The sequence below is a fragment of the Triticum urartu genome, chromosome 7A, assembly GCF_056163025.1.
Source record: "Triticum urartu cultivar PI428250 chromosome 7A, HENAU_Tu73, whole genome shotgun sequence".
Taxonomy (NCBI): domain Eukaryota; kingdom Viridiplantae; phylum Streptophyta; class Magnoliopsida; order Poales; family Poaceae; genus Triticum; species Triticum urartu.
In genome coordinates, this window is record NC_141879.1 from 242,287,057 (window position 1) to 242,313,490 (window position 26,434).

General features: G+C 49.4%; 1 protein-coding gene across 1 annotated transcript; it reads left to right on the plus strand.

Annotated features, from left to right (window-relative positions):
* The first annotated feature begins 3,290 nt into the window (after positions 1–3,290).
* LOC125518857 (transcription factor bHLH130) lies at positions 3,291–6,044 on the plus strand. The gene is made up of 6 exons (XM_048683733.2): positions 3,291–4,223; positions 4,395–4,708; positions 4,790–4,936; positions 5,048–5,113; positions 5,266–5,334; positions 5,598–6,044. The coding sequence occupies exons 1-6, from the start codon at positions 3,737–3,739 to the stop codon at positions 5,664–5,666; spliced, it is 1,152 nt and encodes a 383-aa protein (XP_048539690.1). The 5' UTR covers positions 3,291–3,736; the 3' UTR covers positions 5,667–6,044.
* Positions 6,045–26,434: the final 20,390 nt, after the last annotated feature.

Genomic DNA, 26,434 nt, shown 5'->3' on the forward strand with positions numbered 1-26,434 from the left:
AAAGTTAATGAAGTTTTGAACCCCCTCCACATATGCAGGTGAGAATCGTAGAGCCGAAATTATCCGCGTCTTGTCCATCTACTTTTGATACAAATTAGTTTCTCTACTAGATAATCCAGGAAAACAACTTTTTTTAAGAGTATAGGAAAATATCTAGGTTGGTGTAAAGCTATGGTAAGATATTTGAACAAGCAGATCGATGTAAGGAAATATATGTAAAACTAATTCAACAAACTGTTGAGTGCTAAACTATGGCAAGCTATTTCAACAATTAACATGGACGAGCACACAACCGCCGGCTGCGTATTGGGAGGCTATTCGCAGAGAGCTTGGGCAGCAGCAGGAGGAGAATGCGCTCGTCCTCGCCGGTGACGCGCTCAAACTAGGGAACCTTCATGCTCCTCTCGAGTAGCCGCCGCCGTCTTCTGATACGACGTCCTCTCCTTCTCCCCCACGCCCTTCCACATCGGTGAGGTACAAACCATGATGTGTACTGCTTTCTGGTGGTGCTTGTTTGATTTTCTGATCCCGATTGACTAAATAAAAATAAGTGGTTAGAGCGATTTCTTAGCATAGTGTAGTTTACAGGATTTGGCAATGTTTTCCCTAGACCATGACAATTTTTCAGAGCGGTGATAGATTTTAGTGCCATGGCAATTTTCAGAGGAAAGATCCGTTAATCCGAATTTTCCTGTATGAACCACGCAAATTTCAATCTCTAGGTTTATAAGACCATTTTGCGTAGCAAGATTGGGGAGGAATGGACATTGGAAAGGGGTTGTTGTTGCCTTTCATAGACCGGTTTGGTGATTGATATGCACAACCTAGCACTAGTAGTGCCATCCTAGTAGACTACGATTTGATGCGTGAGAAGTTTTGATAATGTTTATGTGATATTGCTAACAATTTTTAAACGAATTGATAACAATGAGTTGTAATGTGCTCACAACTACTCCCTCCGTCCCATAATATAAGAACCTTTTTGACACTAGTGTAAAAAAGGTTATTATATTATGGGACGGAGGGAGTAGGTCACTACATGTAAAGTTGCCGTGGCAAAATTTGTCGAGCACGTGGCATTTACATTTTATATAGCATGGAAATTTGTAGCTTGGAAAAAATAAGTGAAAGAATTCTAAAACCATGGCAATTATTTGTGAAGTGACATGATCTTTTTATATATTGTGAAAAAAATTAATAACATTTTTGTGTTCTCAAAACATTGCACTTTCAGGAATAAATCATGGCTAAAGTTTGATATTGGGTACTATGGCTAGTTTTTTGCTTACTAGCAAACATTTATGTCTGCCTTGTGTGACCAGTAGGTGGCTTAGTGCAAAACAAGTTAGCAACAAAATGACATGATTTTTGGTCAAGCTGGGTACTCGTTGGTAAAAGAATCCGTGATGTTGCTAACAATTCTCAAACCAATTGAGAGCTGAAGGGGTTGTAGTGTATCCATAGTAAGATCACTACATGTAAATGTGGCATGGCAAAATTTGTTGAACACATGGCATTTTTGTATTGTATAGCATGTCAAAAATAAGAGAAAATGTTCTAAAACCATGGCAATTATTTGTAAAGCGACATGGCATTTATGTTCAAATATCATGCCCAATTTCATAAACTTTTTGTGTTCTATAAACATGGCAAAAGTTTGACATTGTTTGCCATGTTTTATAGAAAGTTTCAAGTTTTGTTTTCCTCAATACATGATAAATTCAAAGTTATGTCGTGCTTTGGATTTTAAGTTATATTCCATGTGAAAAATAAGAGAAAAATTTCTAAAAAACATGGCAATTAAATTGTAAAGTGACATGGCATATTTTGTCTAAATATCAATGCAAAATTCATATTTTTGTACTCAAAACATGGCAAAGTTTATGTTGCTTGCCATGTTTTATAGACAATTGCCAAAGTTTTGCCATCTTCTCTACAAAACATGGCATTTTTCCAAAATTGTTCTGGTCCATCACATATTTAACATAAATTGTTCTGAAAATCATGGAACTTTTTTTTCTTTTTGCATCACGGCAATTTTTTTGTAATGACCACGACCAATTTATTGTATTGACAATGGCCATTTTATTGTATTAACCACGACAAATTTACTGTATTGACCTTTTGCATTTTTTCCCTACATATGGCTTCAATGGCAAACACAGCGGCACACGCGCGTGACACCCACACGGAGCTCCGAGCGAATAAGCCAATGGCGAGGGGGCAGAGAGAGCGAGACGGGGATGGAGAAAGCGACGCAGGCGCCAACCACAGCCGCGCAAACGACGCAAGAAGAGGAGGAGGAGGCGAGCCCCGGGGTGGGTCGGAATCCCGTCCCCCGCCCCCACCCGTACCCGCACGCATCCATCCATCCTTTGTTTTGGATGGCGTCAAACCTTCGGCCGCTGCCGAAAATAGTCGGCGTCGCCCTGCTCGAAATGGCGACGGGTAGGTCTTCCCTCCCTCGTCTCAGTCCTGCACGCCTCTGCCCCTCCCCTCCCTCCCCGCTCGCAGCGCAGCCGCAGAGAGACTCAGCGCAGCGCAGCCAGGGAAAGAAAACATAGCTCAGGTGCCCGTGGCTGCCGACGGGCCCTACCGCCGGCCGTACCTCTGCTTGTTTAAAGCCCCCATTGGCTGCCGCCTTTTCCTTGTTAAGTCGTTTCTTAACAAAACATGGCAAGTGGCGCTTCTTTTTCCCTCCACTCCACTTCACTTTACTGTGCTATATACAGATTTCGGCGGTGCGGTGGCTGTTTTGTTCGTCGCTCGCTGCTGATGTTACTCAGAAACTCCAAATTTAACTTTAAAATGACCGCGCCACATCCCACTCATTGCCAGTGTAATACCACCACTGCAAAAAAATTATCTACATACACACAAGTGGGAGCTGCAAGGGAAAACCGATCGAGAATTCAGCGCCACTTGCGCCGGCGGCCCTATCACCCGCCACCGTCTTGGTTTTTCTTTCGCTCCGTTTTATGATGATTCAGTTCGGTCAATCAAAAGCAAAAGGATGATAACCCATGTTGTAATTCCACCAATCAAAACACACCCAAGCTCAGCTCAGTTCAGTTCAGTTGAGCCGACATGGTGCAGGCGGCGTCAACCGAGGGGGCATTCCGGTAAACACGCACCTGTCCCTCTCTACCTCTCCCTCGCTGTGGGGTGGGGGCACGCTGGTCATTTCCGGCTCCCGTGCGAGCGAGCGAGCGAGCATGGCCCCGACCCGAGGGCGCTCACTCCCACACCCACACCCACACCCACACACGCACGCATATAAAATTTGCTCCACGCACACACAATCGCAGAGCCCCCAATCCCTCCGTGGATTAAACTAGTTCCGCAAAAGCAGAGAAGCCACCGCCTCCCTCCTTGGTTTTGCTGCTCTCTCTCCTTTTCTCTCTCTCTCTTTCCCCCTCCTCCATCGCTCGCCGTAAAGAAGCCATAGCAGAGGAGCGAGTAGCGTAGCGTAGCTCGGTGTGGGGGAGATCGAGCGGAGGGGGGAGAAAAGAAAGGAGCAATCGAGTGCTTCTGCTCCCCGGCTGGAAAGTCGCCCGTCTTTTCTTTTCCCCTGGGGAAGCTGAATTGGTGGATTGATTCGCGTGCGTGCGCGGTCATGGCGACGAGGCGGAGCTAGCCAGTGGAGGAGTCGCGCTTCATCTCGATTTCTTCGGCTCGGCGCCGAGGGGAGAATTATTGGTGTTTGGGAGGAGGGAGAGGAGGAGGGAGCTAGCTGATGTACGGCTCGCCGGCGTCCAAGGATCTGAACCAGCCGCCGCCGCCGACGATGAACTCCTCCGGCCTCCTCAGGTACAGATCGGCGCCCAGCACGCTGCTCGGCGAGGTCTGCGAGGAGTTCCTCCAGCCCGGCCCGCGCGCCGCCAGCCCCGACGCCGCCGCCGCCGCCGACAACGTCTTCTCCCGCTTCCTGGCCGACCACCAGATCCGAGACACCAAGCCGCCGCCGCCGCCGCCCGTCGCGCCCGGGGCCCACTTCCCGGATGACTCCGCCGCCATGGCGTCCCAGCAGCACCAGCAGCAGATGATGTTCCACTCCCAGCACCAGCAACAGCAGCAGCAGATGCCCCCCGTCGGCGTCGAGGGGCTCTACCGCACCGTCAGCTCCGCCGGGATGGACTCCGCCACCGCCGGCGGCGCCAGCAGCCTGCTCCGGCAGAGCAGCTCCCCCGCCGGCTTCCTCAATCATTTGAACATGGACAACGGTCGGTACCTCTCCTCCTCCTCTCCTCCTTAATTCGGCCTTCTTTTGGTACTAGCCGCGGTGCCATAGTTCCTACGCGCCGCAATTATTACAGCCCGCTCTTGGCCAGTTCTTGTTGGGAGCACTTCCATTTCGGGAACTAAATCCCGCCTCCTCCCGCCGCTGAATTCAGGGTACGAGAGCATGCTGCGGCAAGGCATGGGCGTCGGCTTCCGGAACGGCGCCGCCAACGCCGCGGCCGTGGACTCCTCCGGCAGCAGGCTCAAGGGGCAGCTCAGCTTCTCGTCGCGGCAGGGGTCGCTCATGTCCCAGATCTCGGAGATGGGCAGCGAGGATCTCGGCGGCAGCAGCCCCGAGGGCGCCGGAGGCAGCCGCGGCTACATCCCCGGCTACCCGATGAGCTCCGGGTGGGAGGAGTCGTCGCTCATGTCGGAGAACATGTCCGGGATGAAGCGCCCCCGGGACTCCTCAGAGCCTGCCGCCCAGGTGCGTCCACAGTTACACTAGCATTTCATTCATTCGTTGCCGTGAGCACCGAACTGACGAGGTTCGGTCTCCCCGGTGCAGAACGGCCTGGCGCACCAGTTCAGCCTGCCCAAGACCTCGTCGGAGATGGCCGCCATCGAGAAGTTCCTCCAGTTCCAGGACGCCGTGCCCTGCAAGATCCGGGCCAAGCGCGGCTGCGCCACGCACCCCCGCAGCATCGCCGAGCGGGTAAACAAATCCACGCTGCCCGTTTAGATTGACAGTATTGTCGCGAGAACACCATTGCTACCATTAGTCTTCCTAGATCAAGCGGTTGATGTGCTGCTGATCTTTGCCCAGGTGAGGAGGACAAGAATCAGCGAGCGAATCAGGAAGCTGCAAGAGCTCGTCCCAAACATGGACAAGGTACACACCCTCTCTCTCCCAGCTCCCCCACCAGTCTGTAGCCTGTACCAATAGGAGATAGAACAGTGTATGGTTACCAAATGTGCCATGCAAGGACCACACCCAAAACTAACTTGTCCGAGACCTGCAACTCCACATTTCTCTCTCTGCAGCAAACCAACACGGCTGACATGTTGGATCTGGCTGTCGACTACATCAAGGAGCTCCAGGAGCAGGTCAAGGTACGCAAATCATCCTCCCAATTACCATAAACTTTCTCACCAAGAGAGGCATAAAATAAACCGGTTTCTTGATTAATTTGCGGGTGGGTCAACCTTTCCTGGCCAGTGAGGTCTAAATCAGGAGGCCGCTTTTGCCTTGCCCTGTGGCTGAGGGCGAAGGGCAAACCTTCTAATGATCTTATCTGAATTACTACTACTACGTACTACACAATCCAGAAACCGGGCTTTGACAGTTACTCGTCACAATCTCTTTTGCATTGAAGGTGATCAACGAGAGCCGCGCCAACTGCACCTGCTCGGCGAGCAAGCATCAGCAACAGTACTCCGGTTGAGAGAAGAGAGGGGGGAGATCGGTCTCATCTCATCTCTAGAAGAAGCTCCGCTGTACAAGACCTGGAGAATTTAGAAACAAGATTGTTTGGGGAAGGTGTAACGCATGGTAGTAGCTTTTCGTTTTCTTTGCGGTTTGGGTATAAGCAGGCAAGCGAGCAAGCAGAGGAGGGCGCGCAATGGAGCAGTGGCATCATCAAGGATTCAAGCAAACAAGGGATGGGAGATCGGAGAAGGGAGGAGGAAGGGGGCCGGAGAAGATGGAGGCCGGAGAAAGAATTGTACAGTATAGTTTTTGCTGTAACTTTGCTATATATACCCCCCAACCACGCCCGTATCCGGTGCATTCCCATAGAAAGTTACTACTGCCATTGTTGTCAGCGCTGCTGCAAGGAGCTCTAGGCTCTCTCGCTTAACACCGTCACTACTCACACGGTCACACTCCGTCGCCAATAATAAAAAAAATTGCACCGCTTTGCTTTTGTGTTTTGCTTTGCGGCCAAGCCCATTCCTGGCAGCAATTTTGTGCCGGACGATCGGGTCAGATGCGTTCAATTCTGCTTGCCCAATATAGTCCGGGCTTGAAAGTGAAAGGCCGGGGCGAGTCGGCATAAAGGCTGGCCGGTGAGTTCACGGAGCGACGTCCAATGAACGGCTGAGAACGCGTGGCTACTTTATCGCCGGGGGTCGCTGTCTCTCCTCCAAAATATAGTCCCGTGTCCATCTCAATTCTTTCTCGGCCAGAAAAGAAAAGAAAACCATGGGCGCAATGGCAGCCGCGCAAACTCCGAGCATTTTGGGGCTGTGGTTGGTTTTGCGGCCCCTTTTGGCCCATGCTTCTTCGATCCTTCTGGTAGTGTTGGGTTGGTTATTAGGGGCGGGGAAAAGTTTGACGCATGGGGTGCCTATCGTGAAAGCGGCACGAAATCTTTGTTTTATCTGAAAGGAAAAAAAGACGGGGATGGCCGAGGAAAAGATGTAGCCCGCGCGCTCGTGAATGAAACCAAACCAGCGGTGGGTATTCAACAGTGCCAAGCGACTGCCGAATAGTACAATCTGTTCGGACTTTCTTTTTAAAACAATTTTTTGTGCGTGTTCTTTTTACTAAAAAATATTACGTGTTATTTTTACTACAATTTTCTGTTGCTTTTAAGTGTGGAGTCCATTTTTGGGGTTTGGATTATCGCTGTGCGGTTGAGAAAACATAGAGTACGCGTATAAGACATGCCTTTACGCGTACTTACTTTCTGGATCGAAAACGGGGCTCCAAAGAGTGCGGTCCCTGGCCCGTTTTGCGTCCGTGCGGTGCACGGCGGTGTGGCGGCCGTCCAACACGCCGCCGTCCAATGCCGATCGAACGGCAGCGGGGAGCGCCCGTGAGAGCATGTGTGCGTAGTAGTAAGCTGGGTCGATGCCTGTTCCGATCCGTGAGAGCGACGCATCTCTGCCCCGCCCGGCGTGAATGAAAGAACGGAACGGAAGCCTTCCCTCCTTGGGGAGGAAATGCGTGCGGCGGAGTGCCGTTTGGGCGGCGCTGTCGCGGCAAACTTTTGTCCTTGTCTTTTGCTGCCCGTCACGCTTCACGCCCGGCAACGTTATCGTCCAAAACCTCCGACCTTTCCGTTTCAAAAAGAAGAATATCGCTGTGCGAGAGCTATACGCACACACCGCCGAATACGAGCTACCGTATTTTTCTTGCATACACTACAAGACGAGACGTTGCACTGATCATCACTACTCCGAGACAACAGTAAAAGTGCGACCACGGTGTAATCTGGCCCGTCTAGAGGCTGGGTGGAATGGCCTAGGGTAGGCGTGCCGCAACGGCGGTGGACGATAAAAAGGGTGAAGCTGATCGAGTGCTGTGATCGACCACCAACATATTTCTCCCGGCCTTTCGCGCATATTCGCTCGGTCTTTTCCACTCCTGTCCAGTGAGCACCGCACTGCACTGCACCGGCCTACGTGTTGCGTGCGTCCCAGATCGACGCACCTGGACTGGACCGATTGCTTCCTTGGTTCGACCAGGAGCCATCCCATCATCATTCGGTTGCCGACTTGTCCAACGTACTACCTAAACCCCCGGCATTTGCGTAATCCGCCCGTCCCCGTCCAGGTAGTTAGGGCTGGGTTTGAAAAGTCAAACGCTTATAATATGAAAATGAGACTAGCTTGGGTGGCCGCTTCAGAGTCAAATGTCAACCCTATAAATATAACCTCCTGCCCGGTCAGGTCAACCCGGGAGGCATTTGAGTAATATTTGACAATGAAAGTTTCCTGCACCGTATGGCTAACTAACTTGCTCAGCTGGCTGCAGCTCCCAAGTCAACTGCTTCGTACTTAGTTCAGCATGCTAATACCACGTACTCTTTCGCTGCTAGGAGTATTGGCAATACAAATAAAAATACAAAAGGCATAAGATTCATGGTTATTATCAAGGCATGATTCCGGGCGGGCCAATGAGCAGGACCGACCCCCCGCAAAAAAAAATAAAAATGAGCAGGACCGACCGACAACATGAGTCGTGGCGCAGCATGCGGCCGTGGGCGCGCACCAAGCTCGCCACAGTGCGTGCCGGGCTCGGCAAAAGGGCAGAGGGTGGTATCATGTCAGGGCCGGAGGCGCAACTCTCAGCCACAGGCTCTCAAAGGTACTGTACGAGCCGCATGCAGCCCAACGACTCGGCCGGCTCGCCTGCGCCTCTCGTTTCGTTCCAGTTCCAACAAGGCGGCTTCAGCCACAGTGCATTCACGTTTTGTAGTCCACACCTACGTACGCTTCGTCTCGTCCGGAGAAACAGCATACCACGGACACGGAGGATAGATGGATGGATGGATGGATGGATACACCGGGCTGTGCCCGTTCCATTATCAAAAGAAAAGATACTGCCTATCTGTGTCGTCTCGTCGCCTCGTACCACCAGCGTACGAGCGCGCGGTGGCTTTCCGTGTCACCGAGGGGACAATGATGCGTGCACAGGCGCACTCGGGCGGCCGGCCGGCCGGATCACGGAACAGTGCGGTTGTTGCACGCACACGCATTCTCTTCTCGCCCCTCTCTCTCGCGGGGGAGTGAGGGAGGCCGATGATGGCCACGGCGAAAGTGCACCACCCGGCGCCCAGTGTGCCGCGGTGGAGTCGATCGATCGGCAATGGAGTAGCCCCTGCACCGCTGCACTGCACCGCGCGGAGAAAGCTTGGCGATCGTGCGGATTTTGCCATAAACCGCGTGGTGCACTAGTCCTACGATTCTTCTCTTTTGGTAATGGCCGCGTACGTCCTGGGTGCGTGCGCTGGGCGCTGGAGGAAGGTTGGGCGCTGGGCCTCTCCCTAGCTAGAGGCTCTACGCCGGTCCGTAGCCCGTAGGTGGCCCGGCACCGTCGTGAGATGGTACGGTGGTCGCTGTGACAGGCGCCGGAGCAGGGCAGGACCACGCATAGGGCATATGCGGGTGCAGGCGGGGCTGTGCGTGTGTGGACTGTTCGAGGGCCGGAGGCGGGCTGCGGCGGTTGGAGGTGTGGGGCGCGTTTGAATGCTGCTTTGGAATGGTGAGCTGAACCTGCCTGCGCCAGCCGCATTCATTCATTAACGTGAGGGTGAGGCGCCCCGGTTTTGGTTTGGTTGCCACCCGCGGGATTGACGCATGCATGATGACCTTGTTTCTCACAGAGCTGGACGAAGTTGCTGATGGTCCGTTCGCTTTGGACTCGTGGCTGTCACGTCTCGTGCTCTTGTACTCGTCAACCGTCATGCGTAAATTAAGCTTTTCATTCTTCATTCATAGCCATTTTTGTGTGAAAATAGACAAAACTAGCTTCTTTCTGAAACTTCAACACAAAATGACTCCAATCTGTCCCCCCCCCCCTCCCCAAAAAAAAAAATTGGTTCCTTTTTGTATGACGCCCAGTGCTAGGGCGTCATTCTAGATAGCATGACGCCTCTGGCTAAGGCGCCATGATAGCGGGCTGCGGCGTCATGCAAAAGGCTGGTTTTGTAAAATAATTTTAAATTAGGGTAATTTCGTATTGAAGTTTTGAAGAAGGGCCCGTTTCGTCCATTTTTGTCACGATGGAGTCCGCGTCGCGGGTTGGGTTATCTTCCGCCTGAAGATGATTTTTTTAAGGAAGATGACTTTTTTAAGGAAACGTCGGCACTTTATTGATTACTTAGATAAAATTACAAAGAGTCTTCAGATACAATTCACAACAGAACGAAAATGCTAAGACCAACATATGACTTGGCTAACAAATGAGCCGTCATGTTCAAATGCCGGCAAATGAGCTCGCTGCTCCTCTTCCGACGCCTAACCCGACGGAGCAAGTTGTCGCCCCAAGCCACCACGTGGCTCAGCATCTTGCCCCTCCAGGCCCACCCAACGAGCGGCGAGTTGCTCCACACCAGCACGACGGCATGGGAGTCATTGTTGCTGTCGACAAGGCCGCGCCGCCCGTGCCTGCGACTGCGCCATGCAGGTAGAGATAGAAGCCAGGTGTGCGGTATTGGGTAACGCAGTAATTTTCAAAATTTTCCTACGCACACACAAGATCATGGTGATGCATAGCAACGAGAGGGGAGAGTATCGTCTATGTACCCTCATGGACCGAAAGCGGAAGCGTTATGACAACGCGGTTGATGTAGTCATACGTCTTCATGATCGACCGATCTAGCACCGAAGGTATGACACCTCCGCGATCTGCACACGTTCGGCTCGGTGACGTCCCGCGAACTCACGATCCAGTAGAGCTTCGAAGGAGAGTTCTGTCAGCACGAGGCGTGATGACCGTTATGATGTTGCTACCGGAACAGGGCTTTGCCTAAGCACCACTGCGATATTACCGAGGTGGATGATGGTGGAGGGGGGCACCGCACACGGCTAAAGATCAATGATCAACTTGTGTGTCCATGGGGTGCCCCCCTCCCCCGTATATAAAGGAGTGGAGGAGGGGGAGGGAGCCGACCTCCTGGGCGCGCCCCAAGGGGAGTACTACTCCCGGCCCCCCTCCCAATTCGGATTGGGCAAGGGGAGGGGGGGTCTCCTTTGCTCCTTTTTCCTCTCTCCCACTAAGGCCCAATAAGGCCCATATACCTCCTGGGGGGTACCAGTAACCTCCCGGTGCTCCGGTATACTCCCGTTCTCGTCCGAAACCATTCCGATGTCCAAACATAGGCTTTCAATATATCGATCTTTACGTCTCAACCATTTCGAGACTCCTCGTTATGTCCGTGATCAAATCCGAGACTCCGAACTACCTTCGGTACATCAAAACACATAAACTCGTAATACCAATCGTCATCGAACGTTAAGCGTGCGGACCCTACGGGTTCGAGAACTATGTTGACATGACCGCGACATGTCTCCGGTCAATAACCAATAGCGGAACCTGGATGCTCATATTGGCTCCTACATATTCTACGAAGATCTTTATCGGTCAAACCGCATAACGGTATACGTGTTCCCTTTGTCAACGGTATGTTACTTGCCCGGTATTCGATCATCAGTATATCAATACCTAGTTCAATCTCGTTACCGGCAAGTCTCTTTACTCGTTCCGTAATGCTACATCCCGTAACTAACTCATTAGCTACATTGCTTGCAAGGCTTATAGTGATGTACATTAGCGAGAGGGCCCAGAGATACCTCTCTGACAATCGGAGTGACAAATCCTAATCTTGGTCCATGCCAACTCAACAAATACCATCGGAGACACCTGTAGAGCACCCTTATAATCACCCAGTTATGTTGTGACGTTTGGTAGCGCACAAAGTGTTCCTCTGGTATTCGGAAGTTGCATGATCTCATAGTCATAGGAACATGTATAGTTATGGAGAAAGCAACAACAACAAACTAAACGATCATCCTGCTAAGCTAACGGATGTGTAAAGTCAATCACATCATTCTTTAATGATGTGATCCCGTTATTCAAATGACAATTCATGTCTATGGTTAGGAAACATAACCATCATTGATTCAACGAGCTAGTCAAGTAGAGGCAAACTAGTGACACTCTGTTTGTCTATTTATTCACACATGTACTAAGTTTCCGGTTAATACAATTCTAGCATGAATAATAAACATTTATCATGATATAAGGAAATATAAATAACAACTTTATTATTGCCTCTAGGGCATATTTCCTTCAGTCTCCCACTTGCACTAGAGTCAGTAATCTAGATTACATTGTAATGATTCTAACACCCATGGAGTCTTGGTGTTGATCATGTTTTGCTCGTGAGACAGACTTAGTCAACGGGTTTGCAACATTCAGATCCGTATGTATCTTGCAAATCTCTATGTCTCCCTCCTTGACTTGATCGCGGATGGAATTGAAGCGTCTCTTGATGTGCTTGGTTCTCTTGCGAAATCTGGATTCCTTTGCCAAGGCAATTGCACCAGTATTGTCACAAAAGATTTTCATTGGACCCGATGCACTAGGTATGACACCTAGATCGGATATGAACTCCTTCATCCAGACTCCTTCATTTGTTGCTTCCGAAGTATCTATGTATTCCGCTTCACACGTAGATCCCGCCATGATGCGCTGCTTATGCCCTAGAGGCAATAATATGCCCTAGTGACACTCTGTTTGTCTATTTATTCACACATGTACTAAGTTTCCGGTTAATACAATTCTAGCATGAATAATAAACATTTATCATGATATAAGGAAATATAAATAACAACTTTATTATTGCCTCTAGGGCATATTTCCTTCAGTCTCCCACTTGCACTAGAGTCAGTAATCTAGATTACATTGTAATGATTCTAACACCCATGGAGTCTTGGTGTTGATCATGTTTGGCTGGTGAGAGAGACTTAGTCAATGGGTTTGCAACATTCAGATCCGTATGTATCTTGCAAATCTCTATGTCTCCCTCCTTGACTTGATCGCGGATGGAATTGAAGCGTCTCTTGATGTGCTTGGTTCTCTTGCGAAATCTGGATTCCTTTGCCAAGGCAATTGCACCAGTATTGTCACAAAAGATTTTCATTGGACCCGATGCACTAGGTATGACACCTAGATCGGATATGAACTCCTTCATCCAGACTCCTTCATTTGTTGCTTCCGAAGTAGCTATGTATTCCACTTCACACGTAGATCCCGCCATGATGCGCTGCTTGGAACTGCATCAACTGACAGCTCCACCATTTAATAAAAACACATATCCGGTTTGTGACGTAGAGTCATCCGGATCAGTGTCAAAACTTGCATCGACGTAACAGTTTATGAGGAGCTCTTTGTCACCTCCATATACGAGAGAGATATCCTTAGTCCTTTTCAGGTATTTCAGGATGTTCTTGACCGTTGTCCAATGATCCACTCCTGGATTACTTTGGTACCTCCCTGCTAAACTTATAGCAAGGCACACATCAGGTCTGGTACACAGCATTGCATACATGATAGAGCCTATGGCTGAAGCATAGGGAACACCTTTCATTTTCTCTCTATCTTCTGCAGTGGTAGGGCATTGAGTCTGACTCAACTTCACACCTTGTAATGCAGGCAAGAACCCTTTCTTTGCTTGATCCATTTTGAACTTTTTTAAAACTTTATCAAGGTATGTGCTTTGTGAAAGTCCAATTAAGCGTCTTGATCTATCTCTGTAGATCTTGATGCCCAATATATAAGCAGCTTCACCGAGGTCTTTCATTGAAAAAATCTTATTCAAGTATCTTTTTATGCTATTCAGAAATTCAGTATCATTTCCAATCAACAATATGTCATCTACATATAATATCAGAAATGCTACGGAGCTCCCACTCACTTTCTTGTAAATACATGCTTCTCCAAAAGTCTGTACAAAACCATATGCTTTGATCACATATCAAAGCATATATTCCAACTCTGAGAGGCTTGCACCAGTCCATAAATGGATCTTTGGAGCTTGCACACTTTTTTAGCACCTTTTGGATCGACAAAACCTTCTGGTTGCATCATATACAACTCTTCTATAAGGTATCCATTAAGGAATGCAGTTTTGACATCCATTTGCCAAATTTCATAATCATAAAATGCGACAATTGCTAACATGATTCGGACGGACTTAAGCATCGCTACGGGTGAGAAAGTCTCATCGTAGTCAACTCCTTGAACTTGTCGAAAACCTTTTGCAACAAGTCGAGCTTTGTAGACAGTAACATTATCATCAACATTAGTCTTCTTATTGAAGATCCATTTATTCCCTATGGCCTGCCAATCATCGGGCAAGTCAACCAAAGTCCATACTTTGTTCTCATACATAGATCCCATCTCAGATTTCATGGCCTCAATCCATTTTACGGAATCTGGGCTCGACATCACTTCCTCATAGTTCGTAGGTTCGTCATGGTCAAGTGATACGTCTCCAACGTATCTATAATTTTTTATTGTTCCATGCTATTATATTATCTGTTTTGGATGTTAATGGGCTTCTTTAAACACTTTTATATTATTTTTGGGACTAACCTACAAACCCAAGGCCCAGTGCAAATTGATTTTTTTGCCTATTTCAATGTTTCACAAAAAGGAATATCAAACGGAATCCAAACGGAATGAAACCTTCGGGAGAGTTATTTTTGGAACAAACGTGATCCAGGGGACTTGGAGTAGATGTCAAAAATCAACGAGGAGGCCACGAGGCAGGGAGGCGCACCTGCCCCCTGGGTGCACCCCCACCCTCGTGGGCCCCTCGTAGCTCCACCGACCTACTTCTTCCTCCTATATATATCCATATCCCCCAAAAACATCCAGGAGCACCACGAAACCCTATTTCCACCGCCACAACCTTCTCTACCCAAGAGATCCCATCTTGGGGCCTTTTCCGGAGCTCCGCCGGAGGGGGAATCGATCACGGAGGGTGTGGGAGTCCTGGATTAGGGGTCTCCGGACAGCCGGACTATCTCCATTGGTCGGACTGTTAGACTATGAAGATGCAGGATTGAAGACTTCGTCTCGTGTCCGGATGTGACTCTACTTGGCGTGGAAGGCAAGCTAGGCAATACAGATATGTGTATCTCCTCTTTTATTACCGACCTTGTGTAACCCTAACCCTCTCCGGTGTCTATATAAACCGGAGGGTTTTAGTCCGTAGGACACAACAACTACAACATACAATCATACCATAGGCTAGCTTCTAGGGTTTAGCCTCTCTGATCTCGTGGTAGATCTACTCTTGTACTACCATATCATCAATATTAATCAAGCAGGATGTAGGGTTTTACCTCCATCAAGAGGGCCCGAACCTGGGTAAAACATTGTGTCCCCTGCCTCCTGTTACCATCCGCCTTAGACACACAGTTCGGGACCTCCTACCCGAGATCCGCCGGTTTTGACACCGATATTGGTGCTTTCATTGAGAGTTACTCTGTGTCATCGCCGTTAGGCTTGATGGCTCCTACTATCATCGATAGCGATGCAGTCCAGGGTGAGACTTTTCTCCCTGGACAGATCTTCGTGTTCGGCGGCTTTGCACTGCGGGCCAATTCGCTTGGCCATCTGAAGCAGATTGAAAGTTACGCCCCTGGTCACCAGGTCAGGTTTGGAAGCTTAAACTGCACGGCCGATATCCGTGGAGACTTGATCTTCGACGGATTCGAGCCTCTGCCTTGTGCGTCACGCGGTCACGATGAGTACGATTTAGCTCTACCATCGGACAGTGTTCAGGAGATCGCACAGGCAGCTGCTCCGACCCTCAGTTCGGAGCCAGTTGCGCCGTCCATGGACGGGTGGATGGACCCCCCCACGGAGGCCTTACCCTCAGCGGCGATCGAGCCAAACATTGACCTTACCTTACAAGAGAGCCGTGTTGTTAAACTGCCGGATCCTTCTCCGGCCACGGACTCCGAACCGCCCGCGCTCGTTCCTATTGAATCCAATTGGGCGCCGATCATGGAGTTTACCTACGCGGATATTTTTCAGCACTCGCCCCTTGGCGACATACTGAACTCATTAAGGTCTCTCTCCTTGTCAGGAGAATCCTGGCCGAACTATGTCTGGCAGGACTGGGATACGGACGACGAAGAAATTCGCGGCCCACCCACCACCCACTTAATAGCCGCTGTCGATGACTTAACCTACATGCTCGACTCCGACTCCGAATACATCAACGGCATGGACGACGATGCAGGAGACGAACAGGAACCACTGCCCCTAGGGCACTGGACGCCCACTTCACCACATGACGTATACATGGTGAACACACCAAAAAAACGACGACGAGGAACGGAAGGACGCAATGAAGGGTTGTCCCCTCAAGAAGTAGTCAAAGCGGCGGCGTAAGCGCCGCTCCAAATCCTGCCTCAACAGAAACAACGATCATATAGACCCAGCGTTAGAGCAGGGTGAACCATCGCCGGATCACGGCAATACGGAGAATCAAACCGAACAACCCGATTCTGTCAAAGATAATAGTCCGGATGACTTAACACCGGACAGACACCCGGAGCAACAGAATGCCCATCAAAGACTTGTTGCCACCGCAAGGAGTCTATAAAAGCAGAAGCAAAGGCTCAAGGCTGCGCAAGACACACTCCAAATCAGATGGAGCAAAGTACTCAACACAGTAGCGAAGTATGGCGGTAATCGCCCCACCAAGAGCTACCCGAAGCGGAAGTTGCTACCTGAATTCGATGAGGAGGCCTTAGATCCCCCGCAACCAAAAATTAAAACGGCCACCTGGCTGGATAGACGACCTCACGGCCAACATAGAGCGGCAAGCAAGTCGCACATAAGCCAATACGCGATCCACGCGAGGGCTCGCATCAAAAGGACGGCGCAACCAGATCCATCTATGGACCACGCAGGCACGCTCCAGCATACGATGCAACACACCAAACATCCGAACACTACGGTACACCCAGATACAGTGGTGCCGCACACCCCCTATGTTTCACCGACGAGGTGCTGGACCATGAATTTCCAGAGGGATTCAAACCCGTAAACATAGAGGCATACGACGGAACAACAGACCCTGGGGTCTGGATTGAGGACTATATCCTCCATATCCATATGGCTTGAGGAGATGATCTCCACGCCATCAAGTACTTACCCCTTAAGCTCAAAGGGCCAGCTTGGCACTGGCTTAAAAGCCTCCCCGAAAACTCCATTGGAAGCTGGGAAGAGCTCGAAGACCCTTTTCAGGGAAATTTTCAAGGGACTTATGTCCGACCCCCAGATGCGGACGATTTGAGTCATATAACTCAACAGCCCGGAGAGTCAGCCCGAAAGCTTTGGAACATGTTTCTTACTAAAAAGAACCAAATAGTTGACTGTCGGGACGCCGAAGCCTTGGCAACTTTTAAGCATAGCGTCCGCGACGAATGGCTTGCCAGACACCTCGGCCAAGAAAAGCCGAGAACAATGGCAGCATTAACAAGCCTCATGACCCGCTTTTACACGGGCGAGGACAGCTGGCTAGCCAGATGCAACACTAGCGACCCAAGTACATCCGAAGTTAGAGATGAAAACGGGAAATCACGACACAGCAAAAATAATAAGCGTCGGAATAAAGAAGACAGCCCGAAGAGCACGGCGGTAAACGCCGGATTCAGAAGCTCTCGGCCAGGTCAGCAAAAGCCGCCCTCTAAAGGCGCCAGAGATGAACTGTCCGGCCTCAACAAAATTCTGGACCAAATATGTCAGATCCATAGCACCCCTGGTAAACCCGCTAATCATACCCACAGAGAATGTTGGGTCTTCAAGCAGTCCGGCAAGCTCAACGCCGTACACAAGGGGGAGGATACACCAAGCGAAGACGAGGATGAGCCTCTCAAGCAAGACACTGGGGAACAAAGAAAATTTCCACCAGAAGTCAAAACAGTAAACGTGTTACACGTGATCAAGGGAAGAAACAAAGCGGCACTCCCAGAAAAATATACCCAAGGACCTATCACCGCGGAGTCCTGCTACTGGTCGTCTCAACCGATCACTTTCGACCATCGTGATTAATCAGCAAGTATCCGGCGTGTAGGATGGGATGCCCTGGTATTAGACCCAATAATTGACGGATACCACTTTACACGAGTCCCGAAGGACGGTGGCAGCAGTTTAAACCTGATATACCAGGATACAATCCGCAAAATGGGGATAGACCCAACGAAAATTTGCCTCAGCAATACTACCCTTAAAGGAGTAACGCCAGGCCCAGGGGCTCATTGTACGGGCTCCCTGCTACTAGAGGTTATATTCGGCTTCCCCGATAACTTCCGTAGCGAAAATTTAACATTCCACATTGGTCCGTTCCAAAGTGGCTATCAAGCACTACTTGGACACGAAGCTTTCGCTCGCTTTAATGCAATACCGCATTATGCTTCCCTTACGCTTAAGATGCCCGGTCCACGTGGCATCATCATAGTGAATGGAAATATTAAGCGATCCCTGCGCACCGAAGAGAGTGCGACTGCCTTGGCAGCCGCACACTAAAACGACCTAACCAGCTAAAGTACTCAATAGGTAGTCAAGACCACGGACACGGTTAGACGAGTCCAGTGCGGCTATATGAAATTCGTACAGGTTTGATGGCCACACCCCTCTCATAAACACAAGGGGCTCAACGCGCGTAGACAAGTGGCAATTTTTACTCATCTTGAAATTTACATGGTTTCTTTAAAACCTACCTTTTTGCACGACAACTTTTCACCTAAGTTCCTCTCTTTTACAGATGACCACCGTGCTACACCCGTCCAGGATACGGCACAACGGAGACACAGGCGCAGACGTGCAGCAGGGACCCGTCCCAAGGATTCTTTTTAGATTAAGACCCTGCGTCAACCTTTTTTACTGTCTCTTGTTGATACACATCCCTCGGATTCTCAGTACAATTGAGAAGGATGCTGGCGTCTTGGCATGTGGCCACGTCAGAATAATGCACGTACTTGGACACCAGGGGCTTCTTACAAAGGGCACTATTTAGGCCCAGTTTATACCATAAAGACCGAATACCTTAGGGAGTGTTCGGCATCGCGAGTTTGGCCTTATATGCATCAGCTCCGAATCATGTCTTTGGTCAAATGTTGGGTTTGCCCGGCTCCTATGTTTTGGTACCTTACGTTCCACTCTATCGGCTAAGGTAGCACTAGGAGAACTACTGCGATTGTGCCCGGGTCATCCGGACGAGCACCTCAGTAGAGAAAGCCAAAAACTGACTGTCATGATATAGCGTGAGACTGGTCAACCACTCGATGACCTATCAGAATGTTAGAATTCCTCCGCCTTGACGAAGGGCCGTTTCCCGACCAGGCATGTACGCACCCTGAATTCGGGAGAATGCGGAGCCAACAGGGGCTATATAGTAGCCCCACCGTCAAACTCCTATGGCTAAGTGAAAGTGTTAAAGCATTATAGTCCGGTTGCCTCGTTCGCTGCGCTATCACCTCCTTAATAGGACCAAGACGTTGGGTTAAGTGTGAACACGCGTCTTCTGTGAACACCTCCGCATTATATGCGTGGGGGCTGAAGCTGACGACTGCAATCTTTTAGGTTATACACATGTATACATAAACGGCCGCACAGGAGGCATCATATTACTTTCAGGCAAAAGTATAAACACAACCTTAATAAATTTCATAAAAACATTGTGTTTACAATGGGAATACATGTCACTCAAACATAATATTCTTCGAGCACTGGGCCTCTAACAAACGAGCACCCTCGAGAACCTCTTCGAAATAGTGCTCGGCAGCCACTCGGCCTATGGCCGAACCCTGCGCCGCAACAGTGTGGTAGCATCCATCTCCGCCCAGTATGCTTTAACACGGGCAAGGGCCATCCGCGAGCCTTCTATGCACGCCGACCTCTTCATCGCATTGATGCGCGGCACCGCACCAAGGAACTGCTGCACTAAGCTGAAATAGCTGTTCGGCTTCGGCTTTTCCGGCCACAGCTGATCCACGACAGACCTCATGGCGAGTCCGGACAACCTATTTAGTTCAGCCCATTCGGCTAGCTGATCAGTCAATGGAAGCGGGCGCTCTGGAACGTTGAATTGCGACCAGAACAGCTTGTCCACTTTACGATCTGTTTGACCTTGGAAGTATTTGGCCGCATCGGCAGCGCTCGCCGCCAAGTCCATATATGCGTCTACCGAACTCCACAGCCGATCCAGAGGGGCATACCGTGGATCTCCGAATTTTCTCCGTAGCATGAAAGGCTTCCCAGCCGCAATATCCCCGGCTTCACGCAGCTCCTCCTTCTTCGCTCTCATAGCAGAGCGGGTGTCTTTGTTCGCCATCGTGGCCTTTTCAAGGTCCGTTGCCTTCGCTCGATTTTCTTTTTCAAGGAACTGGCAACGGTCGGCAGTGTCTTTTAACTTTATGGCCATCTTGGCCATCTTCTCTTTGCTCTCGCAATGCGCGGCCTTCTCGGCTTTCAACTCTCCGGCCGCCTTCAAAGCAGCCGCATTACTAATCCTTGCTTGTTCTTTGGCTCGGGCAAGTTCCGCCCGCAGGGTTTCAACGGTGCCAGCTCCATCTGCAGTCACAACACATTAAAGATACTGGCATCATGCTGCTCTTACTATGTGGCATTCACCAGAAAATAACACTTACCCTGTGCCTCATCAAGCCTCTTATTAACAAGCTCGATGTCGGCATCAGCCGCTTCAGTTCGGCAAACTCATGAGTCCGGCTAGCCACCGGAGCTCCCACTACCTGCACATTAAAGCGGTATGGTTATTGCCTGGGACTACGATCCTCTCTTTGTCGTCGTTCTCGGCGACAACCAGAGTCTCAGGGGCTACTATCTACACAGGGCACACCTAAAAATGTGCGGTAGCATCACAAATGTACATCATTTTACGTACCTCAAAGCCCGTCAGTAGACTCATAAAGGCATCATGCAACCCGCTTTCAGCGGATGAAATCCTTTCCATCACTGTACCCATCAATGTATGGTATTCTTCTGAGATGGCCACTCGCTCCAACAGCTCTCTCAGTACGTCCGACCACATACCAGACGGTGCCGGACTCTTCTGTTTGCTCTCTTCGAGAGCCGGACGCTGGGGACTTCGGGTGACTATAGGATTATCTTCTGGCCTCACCGGATCCGGAGAGGCCCTCCATGACGACACTTCAAGGTCGTCCGCTTCTTGAGCGGAGGAGTCCGGGGGAGGCGTTTCACTCTCCATCATCTCTGGAAGAAGATCCCCCGAAGACGAGCTCTCCTGAGAAGGGCTAAGATCCGAACTGCAATAAATACTTCAGTTATTTTCCTCAGAGGTAAGGTAGTATATCTCCACTATTAAAGTACTTTATGATTACTTACAGCTCGTTGGAGGGCTGATCCTCGCGCGGACTTTGTGCGGCAGAAGCACCCTCCAAGGCAGGACCCTCCAGTGGAGACTTCTTCTCCCATTTGGAAGCCTCAGTTTCCGGATCTTCAGAGGTAGTCCTCTTCCTTCCCCGAAGCGAGAGAAGGTCGGATTCTTCTCCTTGGTTATCCTCCTTCACGGAGGTGCTCATTCCCTCGGTTGGAATTGGTAGCGATGGGGGCCCGCTTTCGACCTCATTATTCCCCCCTTTATCTTCCTTTGAGGGCTCCAGGCAGGGTGCTAGCTCGAGCATCTTTTCCAATACCGGATTCTCCAAACCCTCAGGAAGGGGGGCCGAACACCGAATCATCTTCGCGCTTTGTTATCCAGTCCTGGTCAAAAAGCGATTTCTCAGAATAACGTCATGATAAATGAAAGACGGTGTGTTCGGCTAGAGGATAACTTACTTCGTCGGCGGTGCGGTTGCTGCTCAGGCCCACGTCATCGGTAGTATCCGGACACTCTATCTGCGGTCCGAAGAATGATCTCTACATCTCCTCGTGCGTCAGGCCGAGGAAATCCTGAATAGCGCGCGGTCCTTCTGGGTTGAACTCCCACATGCGAAGAGGCCGGCGTTTGCATGGCTGGATTCGTCGAACCAGCATGACTTGCATTACCATAATCAAACTGAAATCTCCTTTGAAGAGATTTTGAATGCGGCTTTGCAGTACAGGCACGTCCTTGGCGGGACCCCAGCTCAGCCCTCTACTAATCCATGACATCAGTTGTGGTGGAGGGCCTGAGCGGAAAGCAGGGGGAGCCACCCACTTGGCACTTCTAGGAGCTGTGATGTAAAACCACTCCCGTTGCCATAATCCGGACACCTCTGGAATAGAACCCTTCGGCCATGGAGCTCCGGCAATCCTGCTTATTAATGTGCCTCCGCACGCTACATGCTGCCCCTCAACCATCTTCGGCTTCACGTCAAAGGTCTTGAGCCATAGGCCGAAGTGGGGGGTAATGCGGAGGAAGGCCTCACATACAACAATAAATGATGAGATGTGGAGAAAGGAGTCCGGGGCCAGATCGTGGAAATCTAGCCCGTAATAAAACATCAGCCCCCTAACGAAGGGATCCAGAGTGAGGCCTAGACCTCGGAGGAAGTGGGAGATGAACACGATGTCTTCGTTGGGTTCAGGAGTAGGGATGACCTGCCCTCGAGCAGGCAGCCGATGCGAAACCTTGGCGGTCAGGTATCTGGCCTCCCTCAACTTCTTGATGTCTTCTTCCGTAACGGAGGAGGGCATCCACCGGCCTTGAAGGCTAGATCCGGACATGATTGAAGATCTGGAGCACTTGACCTGGGCTTTGGGTGTTAGAACTCGAGGCAGGGGAAGGATTCGATTGAGCACGGGAGGGAAAAAAGTAAAAGCCTTGTCCCTTTATAAAGAGGGTGAATATCAAGCGTCCTCTTCGTAGCCGTTTGGGACTTGCCTATAATCTAGGAGTCCTAGATACGGTTGGGTTACCCACGACCGTATTGACGAGAATCCCGTAATTAGGGGAGCATGATATCTGCTTTGACAAGACGTGTCAAGAAACCGCCTCGCGTTATGTATGAGGCTGATGGAAGAAAAACGGTTCGAATAATTACCGGGCCGTGGCATAATGTGTTGCCGAAACGTGTCAGCAGATTAGATTTGTGGAAATATTATTCTCTCTACGGTGGTATGTGGAACTTATTTTGCAGGGTCAGACACTATCCTTGTATTCAAATCCTTCCGTGATGTATTCGGAGGAGGAACCCGCCTTGCAATGCCGAAGACAATACTGCACGCCGGACTCATCATCATTGAAGCCTGGTTCAGGGGCTACTGTGGGAGTCCTGGATTAGGGGTCTCTGGACAGCCGGACTATCTCCATTGGCCGGACTATTAGACTATGAAGATACAGGATTGAAGACTTCGTCTCGTGTCCGGATGGGACTCTACTTGGCGTGGAAGGCAAGCTAGGCAATACGGATATGTGTATCTCCTCTTTTGTAACCGACCTTGTGTAACCCTAACCCTCTCCGGTGTCTATATAAATCGGAGGGTTTTAGTCCGTAGGACACAACAACTACAACATACATTCATACCATAGGCTAGCTTCTAGGGTTTAGCCTCTCTGATCTCGTGGTAGATCTACTCTTGTACTACCCATATCATCAATATTAATCAAGCAGGACGTAGGGTTTTACCTCCATCAAGAGGGCCCGAACCTGGGTAAAACATTGTGTCCCCTGCCTCCTGTTACCATCCGCCTTTGACGCACAGTTCGGGACCCCCTACCCGAGATCCGCCGGTTTTGACACCGACAGAGGGCTTCTACATCAACACCATAGCCTCTCTGATGATGTGTGAGTAGTTTACCTCAGACCTTCGGGTCCATAGTTATTAGCTAGATGGCTTCTTCTCTCTCTTTGGATCTCAATACAAAGTTCTCCTCGATCTTCTTGGAGATCTATTCGATGTAACTCTTTTTGCCGTGTGTTTGTCGAGATCCGATGAATTGTGGGTTTATGATCAAGATTATCTATGAACAATATTTGGTTCTTCTCTGAATTCTTATATGTATGATTTAATAATCTTTGCAAGTCTCTTCGAATTATCAGTTTGGTTTGGCCTACTAGATTGATCTTTCTTGCAATGGGAGAAGTGCTTAGCTTTGGGTTCAATCTTGCGATGTCCTTTCCCAGTGACAGCAGGGGCAGCAAGGCACGTATTGTATTGTTGCCATCGAGGATAAAAAGATGGGGTTTATATCATATTGCTTGAGTTTATCCCTCTACATCATGTCATCTTGCTCAATGCGTTACTCTGTTCTTATGAACTTAATACTCTAGATGCATGCTGGATAGAGGTCGATGTGTGATACGTCCATTTTGCATCATGCTTTTATATCGATATTTATTGCATTATGGGCTGTTATTACACATTATTTCACAATACTTACGCTTATTCTCTCTTATTTTACAAGGTTTACATAAAGAGGGAGAATGCCGGCAGCTGGGATTCTGGGCTGGAAAAGGAGCAAATATTAGAGACCTATTCTGCACAGCTCCAAAAGTCATGAAACTTCACAAAAGACGTTTTCCAAATATATAAAAAATACTGAGACCAAGAACTTCACCAGGGGGGCCACACCCTGCCCACGAGGGTGGGGGGCGCCCTACCCCCTGGGCGCGCCCCCTACCTCGTGGGCCCCCCTGGTGGCCATCTTCTGCTATATGGAGTCTTTCAATGGAAAAAAATCATAAGCCATCTTCTCAGACGAAACTCCGCCGCCACGAGGCGAAACCTTGGCGGAATCAATCTAGGGCTCCGGCGGAGCTGTTCTACCGGGGAAACTTCCCTCCCGGAGGGGGAAATCATCGCCATCATCATCACCAACGCTCCTCTCATCGGGAGAGGGCAATCTCCATCAACATCTTCATCAGCACCATCTCCTCTCAAAATCGTAGTTCATCTCTTGTATCCAATTCTTGTCTCCAAGTCCGGGATTGGTGCTAGTAGGTTGCTAGTAGTATTAATTACTCCTTGTAGTTGATGCTAGTTGGTTTAATTGGTGGAAGATCATATGTTCAGATCCTATATGCATATTAATACCCATCTGATTATGAACATGTTTATGCTTTGTGAGTAGTTACTTTTGTTCCTGAGGACATGGGAGAAGTCTTGCTAGTAGTAGTCATGTGAATTTGGTATTCGTTCGATATTTTGATGAGATGTATGTTGTCTCTCCTCTAGTGGTGTTATGTGAACGTCGACTACATGACACTTCACCATTATTTGGGCCTAGATGAAGGCATTGGGAAGTAATAAGTAGATGATGGGTTGCTAGAGTGACAGAAGCTTAAACCCTACTTTATGCGTTGCTTCATAAGGGGCTGATTTGGATCCATATGTTTCATGCTATGGTTAGGTTTACCTTAATACTTTTGTTGTAGTTGCGGATGCTTGCAATAGAGGTTAATCATAAGTGGGATGCTTGTCCAAGTAAGGGCAGTACCCAAGCACCGGTCCACCCACATACCAAATTATCAAAGTACCGAACACGAATCATATGAACGTGATGAAACCTAGCTTGACGATATTCCCATGTGTCCTCGGGAGCGCTTTACATCATATAAGAGTTTGTCCTGGCTTGTCCTTTGCTACAAAAAGGATTGGGCCACCTTGCTGCACTTTATTTAATTTTGTTACTTGTTGCTCGTTACAAATCATCCTATCACAAAACTATCTGTTACCACTTATTTCAGTACTTGCAGAGAATACCTTGCTGGAAACCGCTTATCATTTCCTTCTGCTCCACGTTGGGTTCGACACTCTTACTTATCGAAAGGACTACGATAGATCCTCTATACTTGTGGGTCATCAATGTGTGGAGTGATACGTCTCCAACGTATCTACTTTTCCAAACACTTTTGCCCTTGTTTTGGACTCTAACTTGTATGATTTGAATGGAACTAACCCGGACTGACGTTGTTTTCAGCAGAATTACCATGGTGTTATTTATGTGTAGGAGCAAACGTTCTCGGAATGACCTGAAACTTCACGGAGACACTTTTCAGAAAATAAGAAAAATACCTGCCAACGATGAAGGCCAGGGGGCCCACCGTCACTCCACATGGGTGAGGGGCGCGCCTGCCCCCTAGGGCGTGCCCCCTACCTCGTGGGCCCCCTATTGCGTCTCCGACTCCAACTCCACCTCCATATATTGAGTTTCGATGAGAAAAAATCAGAGAGAAGAAATCATCGTGTTTTACGATACGGAGCCGCCGCCAAGCCCTAAAACCTCTCGGGAGGGCTGATCTGGAGTCCGTTCGGGGCTCCGGAGAGGGGAATCCGTCGCCATCGTCATCATCAACCATCCTCCATCACCAATTTCATGATGCTCACCGCCGTGCGTGAGTAATTCCATTGTAGGCTTGCTGGACGGTGATGGGTTGGATGGGATCTATCATGTAATCGAGTTAGTTTTGTTAGGGTTTGATCCCTAGTGTCCACTATGTTCTGAGATTGATGTTGCTATGACTTTGCTATGCTTAATGCTTGTCACTAGGGCCCGAGTGCCATGATTTCAGATTTGAACCTATTATTTTTTCATCAATATATGAGTGTTCTTGATCCTATCTTGCAAGTCTGTAGTCACCTATTATATGTTATGATCCGTTAACCCCAAAGTGACAATAATCGGGATACTTACCGGTGATGACCGTAGTTTGAGGAGTTCATGTATTCACTATGTGTTAATGCTTTGTTCCGGTTCTCTATTAAAAGGAGGCCTTAATATCCCTTAGTTTCCGTAAGGACCCCGCTGCCACGGGAGGGTAGGACAAAAGATGCCATGCAAGTTCTTTTCCATAAGCACGTGTGACTATGTTCGGAATACATGCCTACATTATATCAATGAACTGGAGCTAGTTCTGTGTCACCCTAGGTTATGGCTGTTACATGATGAACCGCATCCGGCATAATTCTCCATCACCGATCCATTGCCTACGAGCT

Excerpts from the sequence above, each read along its gene's own strand:
- LOC125518857 (XM_048683733.2), top strand. The coding sequence starts at position 3,737 with ATGTACGGCTCGCCGGCGTCCAAGGATCTGAACCAGCCGCCGCCGCCG. Across the intron at positions 4,937-5,047 it reads CCCGCAGCATCGCCGAGCGG|GTGAGGAGGACAAGAATCAG; the intron begins GTAAACAAATCC and ends ATCTTTGCCCAG. Across the intron at positions 5,114-5,265 it reads TCGTCCCAAACATGGACAAG|CAAACCAACACGGCTGACAT; the intron begins GTACACACCCTC and ends CTCTCTCTGCAG.